The sequence below is a fragment of the Panthera uncia genome, chromosome E1 (genome assembly GCF_023721935.1).
Source record: "Panthera uncia isolate 11264 chromosome E1, Puncia_PCG_1.0, whole genome shotgun sequence".
NCBI classification, from domain to species: domain Eukaryota; kingdom Metazoa; phylum Chordata; class Mammalia; order Carnivora; family Felidae; genus Panthera; species Panthera uncia.
In genome coordinates this window covers 3,254,877-3,277,768 of record NC_064814.1, presented here as the reverse complement: position 1 = coordinate 3,277,768, position 22,892 = coordinate 3,254,877, and the positions used below count along the sequence as shown (strand labels likewise).

The 22,892-nt window shown below is 61.3% G+C and overlaps 1 protein-coding gene across 3 annotated transcripts; it reads right to left on the bottom strand.

Annotated features, from left to right (window-relative positions):
- Nucleotides 1-1,150: 1,150 nt before the first annotated feature.
- On the bottom strand, nt 1,151-7,541 carry LOC125926294 (uncharacterized). Of its 3 annotated transcripts, XM_049635565.1 has the most exons (3): nt 4,243-7,541; nt 3,702-3,898; nt 1,151-1,460 (listed from the first exon to the last, which is right to left on the bottom strand). In XM_049635565.1, exon 1 carries the CDS (start codon nt 6,025-6,027, stop codon nt 5,014-5,016), a length of 1,014 nt encoding a protein of 337 aa, XP_049491522.1. In that variant the 5' UTR covers nt 6,028-7,541; the 3' UTR covers nt 1,151-1,460; nt 3,702-3,898; nt 4,243-5,013. The 3 variants fall into 3 exon arrangements, with proteins under 3 accessions (XP_049491522.1, XP_049491520.1, XP_049491521.1); XM_049635563.1 differs by having other exon boundaries at nt 3,702-7,541; XM_049635564.1 differs by having other exon boundaries at nt 1,151-1,457; nt 3,702-7,541.
- Nucleotides 7,542-22,892: the final 15,351 nt, after the last annotated feature.

Genomic DNA, 22,892 nt, shown 5'->3' with positions numbered 1-22,892 from the left:
GTTGGGTCCTTATGGCCATCTCCAGATGGTTTCTGGAGTTTGGGTCTGGCCCACTGGCACCTTCAGCCCCTCCTTGGCTGGGGGGACCTGCCGGGCTCCACGCCCTTTGGTGCCTGCGTCTGACGCCAAAGGGACCGTCCAGCCCCCAGAGGCAGGTGGGACCATGGGAGCGGTTCCACACCATATCCCCCTGCTTCTCTCCTCTTCCCGGGGACCCCAAGCTCTGTCCTAGGGTTCCTGGCCCCAGAGGCAAGCCTGAGAGCCAGCCACCTGAGTGTCCCCTGCCTTCTCCAGCTGCCACTCAGCACACCCCCGACAAGTGTGGCCTGGATGCCCACGGGGGAGGCGCTGGGGTCTGGGGGTGATGACGTTCCTGCACCGAGCGCGCCGTGGGTCCTCGTCATTGCTCCCCTATCACATCGGACTGCGGTCTGACTCCTCGGGGACGTGGGGGGGGGGGCGCCCGCGTTCCCCGACCCCCGATCTCCAGCAGACCCGAGCACTCCTTCCCCACCGGGCCTTGGTGTGGCCCAAGATCCCTCCTCGCTGTGCCCCAGGCCGCGGGCCCAGCCAGCCGAAGGCGGCGCCCAGTGGAGTTGCGTGGAGAATGGGTGGCCCTAAGAGGGAGCGGAGATGGACATGACCCGGTCATAGCTCACTGTCCGGCCTCCTTAGGCCCCTTGCGTGTCCCCTAGCAGGTTACTCGTCCTTGTGTCTGTCTTCCCCTCGACTCCCTGCTCCTTAAGGTTATGGCTCGTTTGTTCGTTCATCGATTCAGTGAGGACGTGTTGGGCACCCGCCATCTGCCAGGCCTGTGCAGGTGCCGGGCGCCCAGAGGGAACAGACGTGGCCCGGTTCTTCCTCCAGCAGCAGCCAGCCGTTAGCAGAAACGCGGACAGAAACAAGTACAAGCAGGTGCGGGTGCTTGATGGCACAGCGAGGGCATCGGCGGAGGGCGGGGGCAGGTGGTCTGGGACGCTCGCTGGGATAGACGGGACCGACAGGGTGGTCGGAGTTGTCCCATCGGGGGCAGGGGCGGTGCAGAGGACTCATTTCCAGACGAAAGCCTGCTTGCGTGAAGTCACATGGGCGGGAGGGCATGGGGGGGGGGGCAGCTCCGCGCAGACCTGGGGTGGGAGCTGGGCCGGGGCTGTGGTCATGGCGGATCTGAAGGTACGAGGTGGGGGACAGACAGGCAGCAGCCGTCGGTGGTCACTCACTGCGGAGAATGATTGGAAACACATGTCCCGCCGAGAGAGCGCACATTTATTACTCAGAGCCGAGGGTTCTTGGACCACAAGGGAGTCAACAGGGAGAGGCGTGGGGAGGGGGCACGGCTGGCAGCGGGCCGTGGGGAGGGGCTCGGGGCTCCCTTCCTGGAGGGACGCGGGGCTCGCTGTCTGCACCTTGACATCCTTTGCAAGACCGCTTCTCCACCCTGGCCGTGTCCCTTCTTGCTACTTAAAAAAAAAAACAACATTGTATTGTGAAACCTCGCAAGCATACTCACATGGAGGGAGAGCCACCCATCCCCAGCTTCCAGAACCATCAGCTCATCAGCACCGGCCCCAGTGGGATCTTCTGAAGCAAATCCCAGATGTTGTAGTTCCTGGGTAAATACGGGAAGAGCTTTTTTTTTTTTTTTTGGAAGGGTTATCTACTCTTCCTCTGTGTAGAGAAACACGTTAGCTTTATTTCATGAGGGTTTATGTTAGAGCCAGACTTTTTTTTCTTCTCTTAGGGCAAAACCAGCTCCCCAGAGTCGGAAAAATCAGGGTTTCTCTCCCGTCACCGGCTGAGAGAAGCTTGTGCAGGATCGCGTAGCCTCTCCCATCTCTGCTTCCTTGTTTGGAAAAACGGGACCCTCGTAGCAGTGCTGTCTAGAGGAGAGTGTAGGAAGGGGTCCAGGGCGTGGCAAGTCCTGGACGCCATTGGTGTCACGGGGCCAACAAAGAGCAGGCTGCATAAACTGGCAGGTGCTGGACCCAGGATTCAAACCCAAATCTGACACACTCCAAAATATGCTACCTTTTTCTTTTCCACCAGCCATATATATGCCCAATCAGGGTCCACTGAACTAGGCTGCCCGGTGACTTCTGCTTGTGACCCGGAAGGCCCCTCTGCCCTGAACCCCCTCCCTTGGACACCAGGGTGGGAGGAGACCCAGGAAAGCACTTTCTTCAAGAGCTCAAGGCCCTTGGGAATGAGCAGAAAAAGGGGCTTTCCAGCCAGAGGGAGGGACAAGAGGAGGACGCCCTCCTCCTGGAGGCGGGTGAGGAAGGCTCTTCCCACCTGGGGAAGCCCAGGTGCCCTAGTGTAACCGTCTGTGTCTTTGGGCTTTAGGGAATAAACATCCAGGTGGGATGTTTAAGCCAAAGTGGGCTTTATTGGAAGGAAGCGGAGAACGTGGTAAGACTGACAGGTGCAGCTGTGCATCCGGGACCTGAGAGCCCCCAGGGCTCCTTCCCCCTTCCTCCTCTTGCCCCCCTGGGTGACTCCGCTCGGCCCCTCGCCTCTCCCTGGCTCTCCTGGTCCGGCTGCTCCCCTACAACCTGCCGGCCCTTTGGTTCAAAGCCTGTCATCCAGTTCCTTCTCTGCTAGGGTTCCGTTCTTATCAGCGTGGATCTGACCGGCCAGCCAGGGTCAGGCAGCTGGACAGGGCCTAGATCTGAAGGACAGGCCTGCTCAGAAGGGGAGTGGGAGCAGCCCCTCCAAGAGGGAGGGAAGGCAGGGCCCCCACAAGGAGACACTCGGGCGGGGAGGGGGACATGAGGCCCTTGACTCCCTGCCTGGGAGGCCCTCATACCCTTGAACCCTGTGGCAGAGGGAGAAGGCATTCAGGGGGTGGGCCTCTGGAAGGCCAGACGCCAACCCCCTGGCATGGTGGCCTGGGAGAGGTTTGGTCTGCCAGAAGGGCGCCGTGGGGCCTTGGGACGTCTCAGAACCTGATGGGGGAGAGAACCTTACTCAAGCTGGATGAGGTCCAAACCCTGGCCTTGCCCGTGGCCACAGCCCCTGGGGCAGCTGTGGAGGCCAGCAGCTGGCCCAGGCTCGGACGTCGCCTGAAAGGCATGTCCGGGGCTGCTACTCCCTAATCGGCTGCCAAAGAAAATATTTTCTGCAGGTTCCTTGTGAGCTGAGAATGAAAACACAGCACCCAGCAGGGCGGGTTGGGGGTGGGGGTGAAAGGCCTGGCTTTCTCTGAGGGTCCGGAAGACACTGGGGGATGGCGTCACTCAGGCACAGCTGGACGGCCAGGCCTGGAGGCCCAGGGGGTGGGGCAGGTGAGCAGAGAGGCCGAGGGTGGGGAGCGCCCAGGACCGGGGCAGAAAATGGGATTGTTGGAAAAGTTGTGTGCTCTAAAAAGGCCAAGACGACATGACTCAGGCTGAACCTAAAAATTCCAGGGAGGAGGGCACTCGAAAGGACTTCTTGGTGGGGGGGGGGGTGTCCTGCGGAACCTGTGGCTTCAACAAAACAGAACAAACAACAACTTCTAACAGGCCGAGGCTTCAAAGTTCAGATGAACAGAAAGAAAAAATACAACAAGTCGTAGGATCGGAAAGAAACACTGTTCATATTTTGGCATCTGGCGTCCATTTCTAAAGAGTGCGTGTGTGCGTGTGTGTGTATGTTTTCGTACATACAGGAACACACGGAGAGCAAGTGATGTTGCACGTTCTATTTCGTAGCTTGCTTACTGTAAACCCGGGGAAGGTATCGCGAACATCTTTCGGTGCCATCAAATGGCTTCCCGCAGCATCAGTTCTAACATCTGCATGGCATTCTGGTGTAGACTGTCCCCGGGAGGCAGGAAGAACTTTCCAGGGGCAGCTCCAGGCTTCATGGTCCTTATAGCTCCCGGTCCCAAAGAGGAAGCAGGTGGCCTCAGCCGTTGCTATGGCAAAAGACCCAAGGAAGGCTCTGATTGGCCAGGCTTGGAGCCTGTGCCCATCCTTGAGCCAATCACTGTAGCCAGTGGAGTGAAGGGCCGTGACTGGCCAGGCCTGAACCACGTGCCCATCCTGTAGCCAGGAGGGGGGTGAGGGAAAGGATGCTTAGCAGACAGAAAGCATAGAGCTCCCCCCACCCCCCGACGGCCGACCAAAGGGCCAAGAGATGTGGTCTTCATCCAGAAGAGGCTTATAGTTCGAGGAGACCCATAAATACACAGGACCCACCGAAACAAGGGGTAAATGCCCAAATGCCCAATAGCGGGAGGTTGCAGGTTGCAGAGCAGACCTGTGTCGGGGTCCTCCTCCCACCAGGACGTTGACCAATCTCCTCACTTCTCCGGACTCGGGTGTCCTCCTCTGTAACACGGGAACGATGGCATGTGCCGCACCCGTCGGGGTATGGGGAGGCCGGCCCTCGGGGGCCTGAGCGAGAGTGCAGTCTGGAGCCTGGCACGTAGCGCGGGCTGGGTAGGTGGGAGTTAGCGGGGCTGGAGAAGTGCCTGGAGAAGCTTCAGTGTGCAGGGTGGCTTCATTGTAACGAGAGGTGGAAACAACCCCAGTGTCCGTCACTGTGATGGCCGGATAAGGACGTGGGTACCCGTAAAGTGGATACTATGTGGCCACAGAAAAGCACGAAGCACTGACTCCTGCTACGACGGGGATGAGCCTCCAAACCGTGCAAGGAGCCGGCCACACACACAGCCACGTACTGCACGATTCCCTCCACCCGACGGGTAAGCCTGTAGAGACAGAGCCCGTTAGGGCTGCAGGGCTCCGAGGGGAGGGGAGGGGAAGACGGCGGGGACCGGCTAAGGGCACAGGTTTTCTTTCGGAAATGATGAAAATGTTTTAGTTTTTAAAAATTTTTTAAATGCTTATTTTTGAGAGAGAGAGAGAGAGAGAGAGAGAGCGCGCGCGCGCATGAGTGGGGGAGGGGCAGAGAGAGGGAGACACAGAATCAGAAGCAGATTCCAGGCTCTGAGCCGTCAGCACAGAGCCCGACGCGGGGCTGGAACCCACGAACCGGAGATCACGATCGTGAGCCGACGTCGGACGCTTAAGCGACTGAGCCCCCCAGGTGCCCCCGTGAAAATGTTTTAAGGTGAACCGTGGAGGCGGTTGGAGAGCTGTGAATATCGCTGTCAATCATGCAGCCGTGCCCTTCCGATGGATGAATTAGGTGGCACCCGGTTCGTGCGTCAGCAACCGTCAAAAAGGAAGGAGAAAGGGGTTTGAATAGTGGGGTTTGGGCCAGGGGGAGGGGAGGGCCTGCCCGAGGCGGAGAGGGGAGCCGGCCTGACTTGTGGGCAGGACGTGGCGAGCTCAGGCTGGCAGGGGCAGAGGGCACCCAGGGAGAGGCTGGCGGGGAGGCTGAGGCGGAAGGCGGGGTGGGGGGCCAGCAGGAGGCCGCTCGTGAGAGGAGCCGGGGTTCCGGCTTCTCCCTCAGGCCACAGTGTCCGGACACACGGGGACAGCTCCTCAGGCTCGCCAGGGGGACGTTGGGCCCAAGACGGGGCAGGGCGGGAGGAGGGGAAGGTTCGAGCCGTGTGCTCCCGGGAAGAGAGGTTTGGCAACACCCGGTACTTTGCTTGCTTGGGAGCCACACTCGTGCACGGTGATCTGAGCAGCAAGGCACGAGTCTGCTGGCGTGGCTCCTGGCCTTGGACCCCAGGCTGGGAGTCGTGGGCAGCCGGGAGGAGAACGGGAGGGGAGCTTGGCTCCTCGTTGGAGGCTGGCAAAGGCAGAGATCCGCTGGCGGGAGAGCAAACCAAATCAAAGCCACGGAAGACGGGGGAGGGGCGGGAAAAGGTGGGGGAGTCAAACACATGGGGTGGGACCGGGTGACGATGTGGGGACTCCGCGGGGGGCGGCTGCCACGGGCACTGTGCAAGGTGGGCTGGGCAAGGTGCCAGGCCCTCCTGAGGCCTGAGTGTAATACCTTCATTAAATCTGCAGTATTCGTCGTTTTCACGGAACCGAGCTTAGGTCTTAGGGTAAGTTTAGTTTTACGGGAAATTGAGCAGAGAGCGCGGGGTTCCCTGCTGTTATCACCTGACGCAGTGTGACACATGGGTCCCAATGTCTCAGTCTGCTGGGACGCTGTGACAAACACGCCCCAGACCGTGCCGGGCGGCTCCCACCGCAAACAGCTGTCTCACACGTCTGGAGGCTGGATGCCTGACACTGGGGGGCCGGCGGTGGCAGAAGGGGCGAGGGAGCCCTCGGGGGTCTCCCTTACGAGGGCACTAACCCCTCATGAGGCTGTCCCCTCATGACCTGACCCTCCCCCCCCCCCCCCACCAAAGGACCCACCTCCTAACACCATCTCGTGGCGGGGGTAGGATTTCAACGTGAGTTTGGGGGGCACACGCGTATTTGACTTGATGGCTCGATCGAACCAGTATTGATTATCTTCTTTGTTTTTAATTGTTTTCGATGTTCATTTATTTTTGAAGGGGGGGGGCAGAGCATCTCAAGTGTGGGCTCCATGCTGTCAGCACAGAGTCGAATGTGGGGCTTGAACTCATGAACCACATGATCATGACCTAATCTGAAGGCGGACCCTTAGCTGACTAAACCCAGGTGACCCCCTCTGTGTGACAGCACCCTCCCCCGTGCGGGGGGACAAGAGCAGCTCTGGGGGAGCTGGAGGGAAACGGGCTGGGTCTGGGCCACGCTCCCGACGCCGCTGAGATCCTTCCTCCTCCCGACCCTCCGTGCCGCCGCCACGCGGGACGGAGAACGAGTCGCGAACTGCTGATGGCCCCCGGGGCCCGCAGGAAGCGCTGGGCTCGGTGGGCTCGCGAGCCCTGTGGCCCGGAAGTCTCCCCCAGTGTCCTCATCTGCACGGATGTAGTGAAATAATGGGGGGGGGTGGGGGCTGATGCGGAGGCCCGTGGCCCGAGGGACGGGCGGCCCTGATGTCTCCAGTGACCCATGACAGGAAGGCATCTACGCGAGGCCGGTGTGCTAACAGCAAGTCCCGAACAGGGTGTGACGGTCTCGGAACGGCAGAGGGTCCCGGGGCCACCCAAGTTCCAGCCGTTCTCAGACGCGTGACCCCACAGCCCGTCTCCCCAGGCCCGCCGCGGCCCTCGTCCCGTCCTCACGTGCACGGAGCCGCACGCGAGACGGGCAGCTCACCTGCTTGTGCTGGGGGCTCGGGGCTGAAGCCTCTGCTGATCTTTGGGCGCCTTGGGGCGGGGGGCTCAGCCGGTCCAGCGTCCGACTGCGGCTCAGGTCACGATCTCGCGGTCTGTGGGTTCGAGCCCCGCGTCGGGCTCTGTGCTGACAGCTCGGAGCCCGGGGCCCGCTTCCCGTTCTGTGTGTCTCCCCCTCTCTCCCTGCCCCTGCCCTGCTCACACCCTGCCTCTCTTTCTCTCTCTTGAAAAATGAATAGGGGCGCCTGGGTGGCGCAGTCGGTTAAGCGTCCGACTTCAGCCAGGTCACGATCTCGCGGTCCGTGAGTTTGAGCCCTGCATCGGGCTCTGGGCTGATGGCTCGGAGCCTGGAGCCTGTTTCCGATTCTGTGTCTCCCTCTCTCTGACCCTCCCCCGTTCATGCTCTGTCTCTCTCTGTCCCAAAAATACCAAATAACAAAAAAAAAAAAAAAAAACGTTGGAAAAAAAAAAGAAAAATGAATAAATGTTAAGAAAAACATTTTTAAAGCCTCTGCTGGTCTCCAGCCAGGGAGTCATGACAGGTGAGATTCTCTGCCACCCTCCCCCCGCTCCAATGGGTCACCCCCCAAGCTCCAGCTGCTTGAGGGGTGAGTGCCTGTGGCCCCGCCCCCCCCACTGCCCTTACAGTGAACATCGTGTGACCCCTGCATGGGGAGATACCAAAGCCACTTTAATGCAACACACATGCAGAGAACACAGACCTTAAGGGTGGATGGAGCTCGGTCTATCCCTGCCGTGTGCACACGGCTCACGACCACCGTCCAGAACAAGAAATGGCCCGTCACCAGCACGCGTGGAGCACCGCCTCCTGCGTGTCCCCTCCGGGTCACTCCTCCCTGCTTAGACCTTGGCCCTGACCACCGGCACTGGGACTCACTCTGCCAGGCTTCTATTTTAGGCCAGGCCACCTCAGACACACATTGTGCCAAAAACCTGTCCGGTCATCTCCGCAAAGATGATTTTACTGGCTTAGAAAATACGTACTCACGGCTTGGTTCAGTTAGACTTTGAATTTCTAGGCAACTGTCCGTCTGTCTTTATCCGTATCGGGTGACCATGTCAGAGGGAAAGTCAGCAACATCCAGAATGATCCAACGCCTCCCTTCCCTTTCTGGGGGAGCACCCTGGGACAGGACAGAAGCACAGGCGACACACGAGGGGAAGCTCCACTCCCCGGGACAACGAGAACATGTCAGACGTCGTGACGCCCCTGAGTCGACAGGCCCCGGGACCCTGCTTCCGGGCTCCCTGTCAGGTGACGTTTTCAAACCGTTCTTGTCTACACCTGCCGAGTGTGGGTTTTCTTTCACTGGCAGGCCAGACAGAGGGCCAGCGTCAGGACAGGAGCCGGGGTCTCTCAGGCGGGTGAAGAAGGCCCTGAGCCCGGGACGGCGACCGGCTGGTTCTGGCGGAAGGGCCGCGAAGCCGGGGCTCAGGCCTTGGGCGCCCACACTCCCCGGGTGCAGAGGGAGCCGGCCGGGTATGCTGTTGTCAGACCAACTCTCAGAACACGCTTGTTTTCGAGGCTTTCTTTTATCGGTGCTCCGCAAAGCTGCTTCACGTGCAAAAGCTCCCCCGTAGCCTGGGTGTGGGAGGGAATCTGACTCATGAGAAGCGGCCTCGAAGGGTGGTGGCGTGTCCTGGGCTGAGGCCACAGCCATCACCAGGCGACGTGCTGATAACAGAACAGCACCAGCGGCCTCCTCCCGCTGCCCTGGGAAGACGCACGCGCCTGCCCTCTTCCACCGAGGTCGCCTCTGGAGGGACTCCAGGGCGGCCTCCTTCCTGCATTTCAGCGTTGAAAATGACAGGCAAGGGGAGCCTGGGGCGGGGGGGGGGGGGGGGGGCGGGGGGGGGGGGCCCGTCGGTTGAGCGTCCGACTTCGGCTCAGGTCGCGATCTTGCGGCCCGTGAGTTCGAGCCCCGCGTCGGGCTCCGTGCTGACGGCTCGGAGCCTGGAGCCTGCTTCGGACTCCGTGTCTTCCCCTCTCTCTGCCCCTCCCCCACTTGTGTTCTGTCTCTCTCAAGAATAAACATTAAAAAAAAAAAATTAGACGCAGTGAGTCAATGTCACCAGGTGTAGATGCAGAGAAGAGAGGAGCTTCTGATATAAACACCTAAAAATTCTGGAGGAAAAGCTACACCTGTTCCCCTTTACTTTCTCTCCGAGTAGGGTTCATGCGCTCTGCTAGGCACTGGGGACAGAGATGCTTGAGGCCTGGTCCCTCCTCTTTAAATTTTTTTTTTTTAACGTTTATTTATTTTTTGAGACAGAGAGAGACAGAGCATGAACGGGGGAGGGTCAGAGAGAGGGAGACACAGAATCTGAAACGGGCTCCAGGCTCTGAGCCGTCAGCACAGAGCCCGACACGGGGCTCAAACTCACGGACCTCGAGATCCTGACCTGAGCCGAAGTCGGCGGCTTAACCCGACTGAGCCACCCAGGCGCCCCATCCTCCTCTTAAACCCCTTGTTGTCTGGTTGCGTAGACTGACCTACAGATCACCCCTGCAACGAAACAGGAAAAACACTATAGTAGCTTCCTGTATTGGTTAAGATATTTTCAATTATAAGTAACTGTGCACCATACTTCCACAGTCTTAAACGGTAAAGTAGATTTCCTGGCTCAGGCAGCTGAAGTGTCCCCGGGGAGGGCAGGCATTGCTGTCTTCCGTCAACGTTCTCCCCTCCTCCAGGCACCTGCTTCTTTCTCAGATTGGATGGCCTCCTGTCCCAAAATGGCTGCCAGTGCAACCAGACTACGTGCTTCCCCCACAGTCAAAGTCTGGTCTGTGCTTTCTTCAGCCACAGACCAGAAGTCTTGAACTTTGCTGCAGTCTTGAACTTTGCAGCCCGCATCGGGCTCTGTGCTGACGGCTTCCCGTTCTGTGTCTCCCTCTCTCTCTGCCCCTCCCCTGCTCACTCTCTGTCTCTCTCTCTCAAAAATAAATAAACATGATAGTGAGTGCTCAATGAATGTGGCTCTCGGGGACACTGTGATTACATCCTGAGCTTCCCCTTCCTTTTCTGGGGGACTCTGCTGGTTTCGTTTGGAACCCACACCTCCTCACACATCCCGGACACCGTGGGGAGAGCTGAGACTCCCCTGTGCCCTGGCTTCAGTTACCAGGTTGGTGCTGGGCGTGGGCCCCAAAGTGGCTCAGTGGGAACAGAGAAGACGTCTGCGGGGGGTTGTGGCTGATGAGGCTTTCTAAGGTGTCCACACCCGTGGCTCTGACCCACATGGTCCTCGTCAGGGCAGCCTCGACACTCCTCCGGGAAGTGGTGGGACCTGCGCCCCCTCCCCCGAAGCTGGGCAGGCCCTCGCGAGGCCTCGAGCAGCAGAGTCCGATGGAAGTAACTTGGTGTGACTTCCGAGGCCAGGTCCTAAAGACGCCGTGCCCTTCGGCCTCGTCTCCTTGGAACCCAGCCACCGTGCTGGTAGGGAGTCTGAGCAGCTCTCCCTGAGCGGGGCTGAGGCCCCCAGTCCAGACCCCCCCCCCCCCCCGGGTTCCCGGCCAGGAGCCACATGGATTGCGGGCCTTGTGGGTGAGCCGTCTTGAAGCGGACCCTCCAGCCCCCGGCTGATCTGCCCCAGCAGATGCCACACAGAACAAGGCTGACCGCGTTCTTGCTGAGCCCAGCCCGGATCGCCGATTTATGAGCAAAATAAAAGATTCAATCACCAGGTTTTGGGGTGATTTGTTATACAGAAATAGATAACCGGAACAGGAGTTCTGAAAGAAAAGGTTCAGTCTGCCTTTTATAATTTTTTTAATGTTTACTTATTTTTGAGAGAGAGAGAGAGAGTGGGGCGGAGGGGCAGAGAGAGAGGGAGACACGGAATCCGAAGCAGGCTCCGGGCTGTCAGGGCAGAGCCCGACGCGGGGCTCATACCTCTGAACCGTGAGACCGTGACCTGAGCCGACACCCAGAGTCAGATGCTTAACTGACTGAGCCACCCAAGCGTCCCTCGTCCTGCCTTTTAAACGCAGCATGGAGCCGGAGCCACTGCAGCCTTTTTGGCGCCATGAAGGGGAGCGGTGTGAGCATGAAGAGGCTGCTACAGGAAGCAGAAAGGAGCAGTGGCCTCGCACCAGGCCCCTCAGACACGGCCGAACGCTGGGCCCAGCGAGCCACGATGCCACCGGCTTCCGCACGTCCCCGTTAATGCCCACAAAACACCCTCTCCAGAGGCTAAGCCTTTCTGAAGTGGATTCGTTCTCATAATCCCAAAGCACCCTGGCTGCCGTAGACACAATCGGTACCACGGTGGCTCCACGGGCCTGGGCACGGCTGGGGGCAGGACGGCCACGACAGGAAGGGCTCTGCAGCCGCAGCCAAGCTTCCAGGCAAGAGAAGGTGAGGGCCGAGCCCACGGGTCTGGGGAAGGGCGTTGCCGAGGGGCAGTTCACAGGTGCCGGGCTCGGTACTACTCGCTCTAGAACGAGATCCCAAATGCCACCCCTGTCGGGCGAAGACGCGACTATCGGAGCGTCTCGAAGAAACGGCCCCCACGGGGGCTGAAACCGTCCTTTCCCGCTGTCCTCACTGCCCGGCTGCTGCGGGGAGTCGGGGGAGGGTTGGAGATCTCCCAGCAGGAGGTGGGACAAGACTGGGAGCCTCGGTGGAAGCTTCTAGGCCCAGACGGTTCGGCAGCTTCGGGGCTGGGCCGCTGCTCCTGCCCTCGAACGCACGCCTCTCCGCGTCCCAGCCCGCCGTCCTCCCTACATTCGCTCTTGTTCTGTCCCCACCCAGACTGACCTCAGCCCATCCCACCCTCCAGCCGAGCTGGGGCGGCCTCCCCGCCCCCCCAGCGCCCCCTCACACAGCTGGTAGTTGTTACCGCAAGGCCTCAGATGTTTACCAAAGCTCTGCATTCTCTCTCCTCTGGCGACGCAGAGTCTTAAAGGGGCCCAGCTAGTTTTCCTCCTCGTGGGCCTCGGGGACCCCTCTCCCTCTGGACGCCCTCTGGGGGCGCCCTCTTGACCTTGTGCGGGGACCAGGTGCCCGGGTCGGGACGGCCGGGGCCAGCAGATGATGACTCCCCCGGTGGCCGGCACCTGGGGCCGTGGTGTTGGCTGTTGGAGGGGACCCACCGAACTGGCCTCCTTTCCTCCCGGGCCGGAGGGTGCGCACCCCCCCCCCCCCCCCCCCCCCCCAGGAAACCCAGGACACGTCCCCGACACCCACTTCTCGGAGGACAGCACGGCCAGCTCCTGCGGCCGGGCCTCCTCCCTGACTGGGTGAATAAACACAGGCGCCCCAGGGTTTGGGCAGCCCACAGCCCAGAAACACCCCACCGTGCCAAACTGGAGAAAAGCCTTCTTAAAGGAGCTGAAGCTTTTGAGCATTTTCCGAACAGATCTCGCGTGAGACCGGGCAGGCTGCCCAAGCCTGGATCCGAGGGACCCCACCAAGGTCTGAGGGAGCCGACTGGCCCAGTGGGGGGGCCGGGGGGGCAGCTGGCCCGACCCATGCATGGTCAGGGGTGAGTCCTCCTCACGTCCCCGGGCCGGGGCCGCCGAGGAGGGCAGACCAGATGCACCCCGGCCGCTGGGGCCGGCCCGCCTCCCCTCCCCGAACCCCGGTCAACGCACAGCCTTGGAAGCATTGCGAAGCCAGGACCCCAAATGTGCAACCGTGCCTGCGATCCAGAGTGCGGGGGTGGGGGAGTTTGCGGCTGGGCCCCGCGGCGGGAGGGCACTGAGGTCTCCGACCTGGGTCCCTAACCGAGTAAAGGTTCCCGGAGGCCCTCGCACAGAGCTGAGCTCCCGGAAGCATCTGGTCATGTTCGTGTCCCCCCACAAATCCACACGCTGGAAACTAACCCCCAGTGTGATGGTGTTAGGGGGTGTCACCTCTGGGAGGTGTTCAGGTCGGAGGGCGGAGCCTTAGGGATGGGATTGGTGACCTTATAAAAGGGACCCCGGGGCCTCCCTCACCCCTTCCTCCCTATGAGGACACAGCGGACCAAGAGGGCTATCTCTGAACCAGGAAGGTGGCTCCCACCAGGCACCAAATCTATCGGCACCTTGATCTCGGACGTCTAGTCTCCAGGCCGAGGGGAGCGAGTTCCTGTCGTTCCTGAGCCACCCGGTCTGCGGCTGGCTCTGTTAGAGCCGCCTGAGCGCGCAGAGACAATGCCCTCGCCATCGTGATAAGAGGGACCGTGACATCGGAAGCCTTCAGATACCCTTTCCCGTGGTTCTGACGACAGTCCCCGGAGAGAGGCGGCGTGTCAGTGCGCACGTTACGGTCGCCAAGCCGGGGCCCCGAGAGGGGAAGCCTTCTGCCTGAGGTCACCCGGCCGAGACGGAGACCTGACTCGCCGCCCGGAACTCAGAGATCACCTTGCTTTTGTGTGATTACAGCCTCCGAGCGAGCAGAAGGTGTGGCCACGGGGGGCTCCCTGGTGCAGGCGGGGGCTCCGCTCCCAGATGGGCACAGGACTCCTCGGGGCCTCCTGGTGAAGCCGATGTCATAGGCGGCTGCCCTCTGAGCCGAGGGGGTGGGGAGGGGGCGCCCAAGGCCTCCCTTGGGGAACGCACCCGGCCGAGGGCTTGGGCCCGGCCCTGGTGGCAGAGCAGGGAGCGGGGAAAGCCGCCAGCGCCCGCCGCGAGATGGGACGGCGAGAAGGTCAAACGCAGGCCTTCTCACCATCGCCACCCCCGAAAGTCTCCGTGTTGCCAAGGCAACGCTCCCCATCCCCGCACGGGGCTGCCGTGACTGAAGCACAAAGCTTCTTGCACGCGGCTCCCGGGAAAGGGCTGGGGGCTGGTCTCATGGGGAACGGCTGCTCAGGGCACCGCACACAAGGAATTGTAAGGGCCGCCCTCGGCCACCGCGCCGGGCTGGTATCCGCTACCACAAACTGGTAACGGCAGGCCGAGTGTTTCCCTGAGTTCTGTGGGCCCTTCCAGCAAACGATCAAGCCTGAGCAGGGGGTGGTGGGAACCCCCCCTGGGGATCCGCGATTGGCATCTGAGGTGGGAGTGGTCTCCTGGGACGGGAGCCCTTAGCCTGTGGGGTCCGCGCTGACCCCCGGCAGCTGGTATCTGAGGGCCGGAGAAGGGTCGGAAACAAAGTCCTCCGGGAGGTCCAGGAAGCAGGGTCCTCCACAACCCTCGCGTTCAGCGTCAGAGGGGTGGTGACAGCGGCACAGAGGGCGGGGGTTTCAGGAACGCTCAGAGCCCCCCGGGGGGTTCCCACCTGCAGCCACGGCAGCTGTCACGGGGTGGAGACCCGGGCTCCTGCATTTGCGGGAGCTGGCGTCTCTGGGGCTCTGGAACGCAGGCCGGGCGCTTCCCCAGGGCTCCTGACTCGGAAGGGCTGGGGCAGTCCCGAGAATTTGCATTGCTGACAAGTTCCCCAGGCCACGCTGACGCTGCTGATGGGGGACCCCGCTGTGAAAACCGCTGGTCTAGATGATCCCGTCGGAAGTTGACTTAAGCTGGTCCGATGTTCCACAGCCGTTTCGTTTCCTCTACTTGGGACTCGACGCGAGGTCCGTGTTCTAAGTGGATTTCTCCCCTAGGGTGTAGATGTGGTCTTGGAGGAGGGGGGCGTAGGTCTGACGGGCCGTGCGTTTGAACGCATGGGTTGGTTCCTTCATCCGACCCAGATTTCAGGGCTGACCGTGTTCCCGCTCTGTGCTGGGCATCCCTGGGATCCGACCTCGGAAAGAATTCCGTCTAGTGGCCGCAGAGACACGGGTGGGGATGGCCATGCCCTGGGGGAGGATTGCGGCAGGGGGACATGTCGTGTGTCGTGGGCACAGGGCCGGGCAGCTGACTCGGCGAGGAGGACAGAGAAGCGTTCCCAGAGGTCCCGCGTCTAAGGCGCTGGGCTCCAAAGTGTGGTCTGAGGGAGCTGGTTAGAGGCGCAGAACTTCAGGCCCCCTTCCGCCAGACCCCTGAGATCTGATGGGCCCTCAGACCTGAAGGATGCGTAGGAATTACCCGGTGAAGAGGAAGAGAAAGAATGTTCCAGAAGAACATTCTGGTCCGTGTGCGCTCTAAGAGGGAAAACAAGTTCCACCGACCAGAGCAGGATGTGGGGGTGGGTGTTGGCGGTAGAGAAGCATCTTTGCTTGTGAAGGGACCATGACTGGGGACACTCCTGGTGGCTCTCCTCCACTTGTCCGGGGCCTCCAAGCCTCTGTCCGTCAGGTTGGGAGACTTCCAGTGGGTCCTCTCTCCGGTAAAAGTGGGGCATCGTTTTGCTACAGCTCCAAGAACAGATTTGCACCTTAGGAAGTCTGCTCCCGCTTCCCTGCGGTGGCACTGTCACTCGGGCAGCACTGTCACCGGACGATGGCAGAGCTGTGTGGCGGGGAGGCTCCGGAAAGGAGAGGCAGGTCGCTCTGGGTTCAGGGTGGGGACGTGACAGATGGAAGGGAGGCGGAAGGGTTGGGAAGCCGGCAGGGTCCCCTCTGCACAGAGGAGCCTGGGGCTGGGGATAAGGGGCCCCAGTCCGCTCAGCTCTGCAGCTGAGGACGGGGGCTCAGGTGCCCGGCCTGCCGGCCGGTCTCGGCCAACTGCCCCGTGGCCATCCCCAACAAGCGCCAGCTGTGCGTCCCCGTCTCACTCTGATGGTTAGAATGCGCCTTGTCACATTACACCAAAACCTGTGTCCCGGTGGCTTCCCTGCCTCGGCCCTCGGATCTTTGAAAGAGGTCGCGGTCCATGATCCACCTGACCCCCCCCACCCCTTGCCGGTATCCCGGAGCTCATGTGGATCGGGGTCTGTAGCAGTGTCCAAGGGCCAGCTTCCCCGTCGCTTCCCGGGCCTGGCACGGGCAGAGGTGGCGTCACCAGGCACGGGGGTCTGCTGAAGTCAGATGGGAGAGTCCGTGTCTCAAAGAAAGCAGACCCCAGGAAGGGTGAGATATTCTGAGTCTGAACGTCATTCCCCGGCCAGCAGGAGGGGAGACAGCTTCCCATTTTCAAGCAGGAGAAAACGGGCTGGCGGCCCCCATCCAGCTCCGGGCACCCAAGGGTGCCGTGGCAGGAAGGCAGAAGGTCCCCCTCGGGACCAGGACCCCTCTTCTGGGCACCAGCAGGGTTCGGATTAGAGAAGGAGTGGGGTGACGGTGTTCCCTCAAAAGATATGTCCGTGTCCTGACCCCCAAGACCCAAGGGTGTGACTGTGTTTGGAAAAAGGGTCTTTGGAGATGTAATTAAGTTAAGGACTTGGAGATGAGCTCGCCCTGGACGGAGGGTGGGCCCGAATGCAGGAGCTGGCGTCCTTATGAGAGAAAGGGCAGGGAGGCGGGAGACACAGGGAGCCGAGCTTTGGATGCAGAGACGGGAGCCACGTGCCCTCACGCCAGGGATCGAGGGCTGCCAGCAGAAGGGCACGGGCCTGGAGCGGACCGCCCGAGGAGCCCTGGGAAGGAACCGGCCCGGCCCACACCTTGATTTCGGACCGTGGCCTCCAGCACTGGGAGAGGTACCCCTGTGCTGTCTCTAGCCGTGCAGGGGTGGGGGCGACTCCAGCCAGAAGCCCCGGAAACTAACACAGGCCGGTTCCCGCCTGGACGCGGTGCAGCCCCTTGGACAGGCGCCCCCCCCCCCCCCCCCCGACTCCAGCAGGCTTGAAGGCTGGCTCAGGGGCGCGTGGGGGTCGCAGGTGCTGGTGCTGGCTGTCCCCGCCTCGGCAACTCCAGTGGGTGCTCACCCGGAGGCCCCGAAGCCCCTCTGGTTGCTGACCTGGGCCCCCCCTAGACCCTCCGGGCCGCTCTGGACTGTCCCCAGGACCCCACTCCTCTCCACCGCCCCCCCCCCCCCATAGGTCACAGCCTGTGGTGCCTCTGGCCCTGGCGCCCTCTCCTCCCCGCCTCTCACCCCCCCTCCCCCAACACTTGCCAGGCATCCGCTCACTCCTGGACCTGGGAGGGGGGCTGGGGCTGGGGGAGGCCACCGCCCCTGCACCCTGGCCCCGAGAAGGGAAGGCGCCCCCTCCCCGACGCGGGCATCCGGGCGGATGGGGAGGGCCGGCCGGGCCGGGCAGCGCGGGTGCGGGAGGGGAGCCGGGAGCAGGGCTCTGTGTTCTTTCCCGGCCGTTTTGCAACGACCACATGCTTGGCGCTGGGCTCTGGCAGCCCCCCAGCGACATTCTTTCGGAGGGATCAGCTGCTGCCACATCAAACCTTTTCTGTCTAGCCCTCACGGAGGCCCCGGGCCCGCCACCTTCGCCTGGGGCCACGCAGGGCAGGGGGGGCGGCGGCGCAAGGAACCCACCGTGGGTTGTGACATTTTGGGGCGTCGTGAGCGCGTCTGCGCCAGGCTGTGGCCAGAGCTTGAGGTGTGAGGGCCTGAGCAGCAAGGGGACGGCTTTGGAAAACCTTTCCTTGCGACCTATTTCCTCATTAAAAAATAAAAACGAAATGGAAAAAGCAGACAATAGAAACCTTTCATCGGGCGGGGGGGGGGTGGGGGGTCCACAAGCGTTCTCAGGGTCAAAGGGTCGCCCGCGACTCCCCTCCCCCAACAGAAGCTCGAACAGGGGTCACTTGCTCCTCCCCGTCAACGAACTGCACCCCAAACCAGAAGCTGCACAGACGGGTGGGGGTCCTGTGGGCCCCTCCCTGGGATCGCCCACTGCTGCTACCTGGTGGGGGAGGGGCAGTCCCAGAAGGAACAGCTGGGTCCTTGGGAGAGGGCCCGGAGTTGGGGCGGTGGGGGGGACATAGAGACTCGGTAGACAGCCAGGAACGTTCCCCTCTCCAGGGCCGTAACGTGTCCCCGATCTCTCAGGGCCTCTGAAGCTCCTTCCTGCGTTCGGGACACCTGCCACGGTGCAGGCTGGAAAGGCCAGGTCTGCTCTCGGGTGGCCTCTCGGGACCTCGGGTCTGCAGCAGGTGGCTGAGTGAGGCAGGGGTGGTTCAGAAAGCTTGCTGAGGGGACAGAAGAGGAGCGGCGGCATCCGGAACCCCAGGGGCCCATGAGGCAGAGAGTGTGTCCCCGGCGGGGCGTCGGCGGTTTCTAAATTCCAGCCTCGCTACCTGGGCCCAGCCGTCCTCAGCTTGCTGGCTGTGAACTTCAAATGGCAGCTCCTCCCGGCAGGAGGTAGATGCTGTTTTCCCCGCACCCTTGGATCTACGGCGGCCTCGCATCGGGGAACTCTGCCACCGGGTGACCAAGGCGGCGTTGGCATCCACCAGGACCAGATGGACAGACGAGCCCCACGCTCCCAGCTGTCCCACCCAGGTGAGGCCGGGACCCGAGGAGCCCAGCCAACCCCGCGGGAGCAAAGACCAGCCATTCCCGAGAATCCAGCCCAAATTACGCCCCCTAGGGCCATGCGCGCAGGAATGGCGGTAGTAAGAGGCTGAGTTTGGGAGCGGTTTGTTAGTGGGCAAGTTCCCTGAAACACTAACTTCCCTAATTGCTGCCCAGCTCCCAAGCCTGGTTCTCCAGCCTTTCCCTCCGGTCCGCGAGCTTCCCGATTCCTTCCTTAAACCCTCTTCCGCTTAGAGTCGCCAGACTTGGTTCTGTTGTTTGCAAACGAGAGCAGCGGCTGGTGTAGACACTGGTGCTGGAAGTGGATTTCAGGCGAGCGGTCCTTGGAGAACGGTGGGCTGAAAGCAGAGAAACTCCCACTGGACCCCCCCCCCCCCCCCGGCCCCCCCCCCCCCCCCCGCCCAGCATGACTGCAGATAAGGCTGACAGTGAGTGGTGCTGGGGACGACGCGGGGCAGCTGAGCTCTCACGCGGGGGCAGGGGGGACACCGGCACGGTCACTGAGGAAAAGGGCTGCACAGCGTCCACTAAAGCGAAACGCACGCCCCATCAACTGCACTCCCAGGTGCACCCCCGGGACATCGAGCCCACGTGTCCTCCAAAGGACACACGCAAGAATGTTCATGGAGGCTTTTTTCAAAACAGCAGAGGCGCCTGGGTGGCTCAGTCCGTTAAGCATCCGACTCTTGATCTCTGCTCAGGTCATGATCTCACGGTTCATGGGATCAAGCCCCATGTTGGGTTCCACACTGACAGCCCGGAGCCTGCTTGGGATTCTCTCTCCCTCTCTCTGTCTCTCTTTGCCCCCCTCCTCTCTCTTTCAAAATAAGTAAATATTTCTTTTAAAATACCAAAACGCTGGAAACAGCCCTGATACCCAGGAGCTGTAGAACAGGTTGGAAAACTGGGGCAAATTCCTATAATGGGACTCTGTCTTTCTGCGGAAACCTGCAGACAAAATATTGACTCCAAGAAGGCCAACGCTGAAGGGTACACACGGCGTGATTCCATTTATGTGAAGTTCAAGAACAGGAAAGACTAGTCTGTGTTGATGAGAGTCAGAACGGTGGTTATGGGGGCGGGGGTGTGGTACTAATTGGAAAGAGGCATGAGGGCGTCTTCTGGGGCCGAGGGAGGTGTTAGAATCCAGATCTGAGGGGTCGGCATTTGTTGTATACACGTAATATAAAGATTAACCGAGCTCTATACTTTATACATATGTGTGCGTGTATATATATATATATATATATATATATATGCATCGATGTAGATCTGTACCCTCATACGTATATGTCGTAAAGCAGTAACACCGTTTCTCAAAATTCCACTGGCACACAGGGATAGACGGCTGGCAGTGTATAAACCAGCTGATTTCAGTTACTGGCCTGTGGGTCGCCTGGAATGAAATATCCACTGGAGGCAAAATGTTGGGGACCCTGTTGCTGCCCACAAAATACTATGAAGAACCAAAGATATTCAAGGATTGCAGGCTCAAGGGGCAGCTGTTTTCAATGGGACTGAAGCAAGGATGAACCAAGCAAGCTAAAGTACGTGCAAAATTTAAAGATGCAAAATTGAAAGACCCAGTCTCAGGGGACAGACAGCCAGAAGAAAGTCTTTTGTCCTTTTCTGCTACCTCCTTCCTGCTTCCTCCTGAAAGGCAGACATGATGGCCGGAATCCCAGCAGCCACTGCGGACCATGAAGTAACCTCAAAGATGGCAGTCATAGCCTAAGATAGTGCTGAGAAAAGGAGGCTCCCACCTCCAGAATGATTGCCTCATCTCTCCTGCGTGAGAGAAAAAGAAAGCATCCCACCTGAGTCATTGCTATTTTTGCGTTTTCAATATACGAAGCGGAAGCTAAAAATATCCAGTACAGGCACAACCATCAGAGACCTGCCTTCGTTGCTTGAGCCGCTGAGAATAGTGCTGTCTCACCTGCCTGATGGGACAACTGGGCTTCCTGGTGACCCATGAAGCCCTCGCTACGATGCAGAGAAAGGAACCCAGGATCCAGGACCCTGAAATGTGCACGACGTGCAGTGAATCCGTGGCCCCTCATCTAGACAGACCCGGACAGCCCTCTTGCCTGAACGCCCCGGGGAAATGCACTGAGGAAGGAGGTGCCAGTTGGTGGGGGCTTTCCGACTGCAAGGAGAAGGATGTGGCCAGCTGTCCGTGAGGGGCTCGGGACCAGAACGGATTCCTTTATGAGCTGCCTCCCCAGCGGTGCTTGGGATTCACCAAGGCACACTGGCGGGGGAGGGGGGGGGCGGTGCCCACGAGGCCTGGTGGGAGGACCATCCGGGAGGTATCTGGGCCTTTGCAGTCAAGTCGATGCTGTCCTCAGCAGGGAACCTCTCTCCTTCTAAGCCACAACCAGCTTTGGGCCCCAGCACCTGAGCACGGGTCCTGAGCAGCCCTCCCTGAGCTCGACAGGATCTGAGCCCCCAGCAGCAGGTGGAGTGGGTCCCCAAGGAGTGGCTCGACCAATCCCTGGAGTAGTGGGTGGCTCGTATCTGTGTGGGCTGCCGTATTCTGTGCATCGGTCGCCCCTCCCTCGGCCACCTGCAGCCTCTTGGGGAAGACGCGAGCCTGGTTTCGGGATGCACGGTTGGCTAACACCAGGCGGGAGAGGCCTGCTGTGGCACTGTCGCCCTCCCTTAGGGCAGAAGGTTGAGCAACACCTCACTCCCCATTAGGGAAGAGGGTCTGGGCCACCTTGTCTGCAGAGGAGGCAGGGTTTGATCAGAGAGCCTGACCAAAGAGAGTCTCTGACCAAACAGGCCCTCATGCCATGGGGGTCAGGCAGGCTGCTCGGGGGGAGTCACTGCCCCTCCCCGGCCACAGTGGCCTGCTCTTCTGGCTCTCCAGGTGGCCTTGGTGGCAGGGAGGGTGGCTGTGCGTGGGCTGACCTTGGCCTAGTCACCCAGGCCGATGCGATCTGACGTTTGCTCCCGAGCCCTCCCCTGGCGTCTTGTGATGCCGAGGCGGAACGCCGTCTCCCCGAGGGCACTCGCGCCTGGCGGATGTCTTCCAGCCAAGGAATCCGACATTTATTCTAGATTTGGACTGGCCCTCCCCACCCGTCATACTGGCCTTTGTCCTACCAACCCTGGGCTAACCGAATGGCGTGGTGCCTGGCCCCGGTGCACGCAGGTGCCGAGGCCCAGGGATCTAATGCGGGCAGCCCCGTGACTCACGAGTGTGGAAGGGCTCGGGGACGGCAGGGGCGGAAGACGGAAGAACCTGGGCCTGGAGGCATGCCAGCCAGTTCTGCCGGAACCACCCTGCTTCCAGATTCCTTACGAATCCGATCACGGGCTGCCGCACAAGCCGATAACCGCCCTCCGGTTCTCGGTGCACGCGGAGCTCGAGGCCGGCAGGTCGTTCTCCCAGAGCCAGAGAAGAACACCGCTGTGGAAGCTGGTGGTCCCCGGGGGCCACCTCCGGGACCCAGTGCTTGCTCCCGCCGACCTTTCCTTCCCCTCGACCTCTACCTGCGTTTGAGCCCGACGCAGGAGCTGGTGCTAGTCAGCGCGCGGTAGAAACGAAACGCTAACGTTTGTAAAACGTCCAGGCACAGCCACCGACGTGGCCAAGACCGCGGGCCTGGAGCTGGGGACCCCTCGGGAAGGCGAAGCTGTACCTGGGCCAGGCGGGAGGCTCTCTGTCCCTGCGGGGGCGGGGGCGCAGTGTGCGTCGGGCCTGCTGCCTTCTGGCCTGTCCCGCGTCTGACCCTCCCTCCCGTGCGCGCCTCCCCTTCCCGAGGCCAGAGCAGCCCAGATGCTGCCGTTCAGACCCTGGCCAAGAGCTGCGAGCATGCGGCCTGGGCTCGGCCAACCGCGTGCTTCCGGGGACCCTGGGCCTGGAGCTCACATCACACAGCAGCAGGGACAGTTCAGAGTTCCTGCCCTGCTCTCGGCGGGGGGTGGGGTGGGGTGGGGGGGGGAGGGTTGAGCACCCCGAACCAAGGATAAGTCCCCACGGGACCCCAGGCTCGGTCCCCTGCCCTCACTTAGATTGCGTGGGTGGCCCAGGGTCGCTCCAGCATGTCTTTCTGTCCCGCCCACCCCGTCGTGGGTGTCCGTTGTCGGGGCTCTGGCCCCTCGCTGATGCGCATGATGGTGGTTTCCAATTCCCAGGAGCCTGGCTGCGAGGAGAATCCGCGTCCGCATCCTCGTGCGCATGCGCGAGGGTTCGCGGAGGCACGGGGTCGCCAGGGGCCGCTCCTTCTCCCCGGGGCTCACCGCCCCCCGCCCCATTTTCCATATGCCCCGGGCTCTCGTTTCTCCACGGCCCGCCGCCCTGCGCACCCTCTGGTTTCCATCACCTGCATCCCCACTGCGATGACGCCGAGGGTGTCTACCTGCCCCGCCCGTCCCACCGCCGGGGTCGCAGCTTCGCGAGGACAGGGGCTGTGTCTGCTCATTCTGAGCCCCAGGACCCAGCACACCCAACGTCCGAGCGCAGAATGGACGCGCGACTCTGGGCACCAATGCGGGAAC

Excerpts from the sequence above, each read along its gene's own strand:
- LOC125926294 (XM_049635563.1), bottom strand. The coding sequence starts at position 6,027 with ATGTGTCACACTGCGTCAGGTGATAACAGCAGGGAACCCCGCGCTCTC.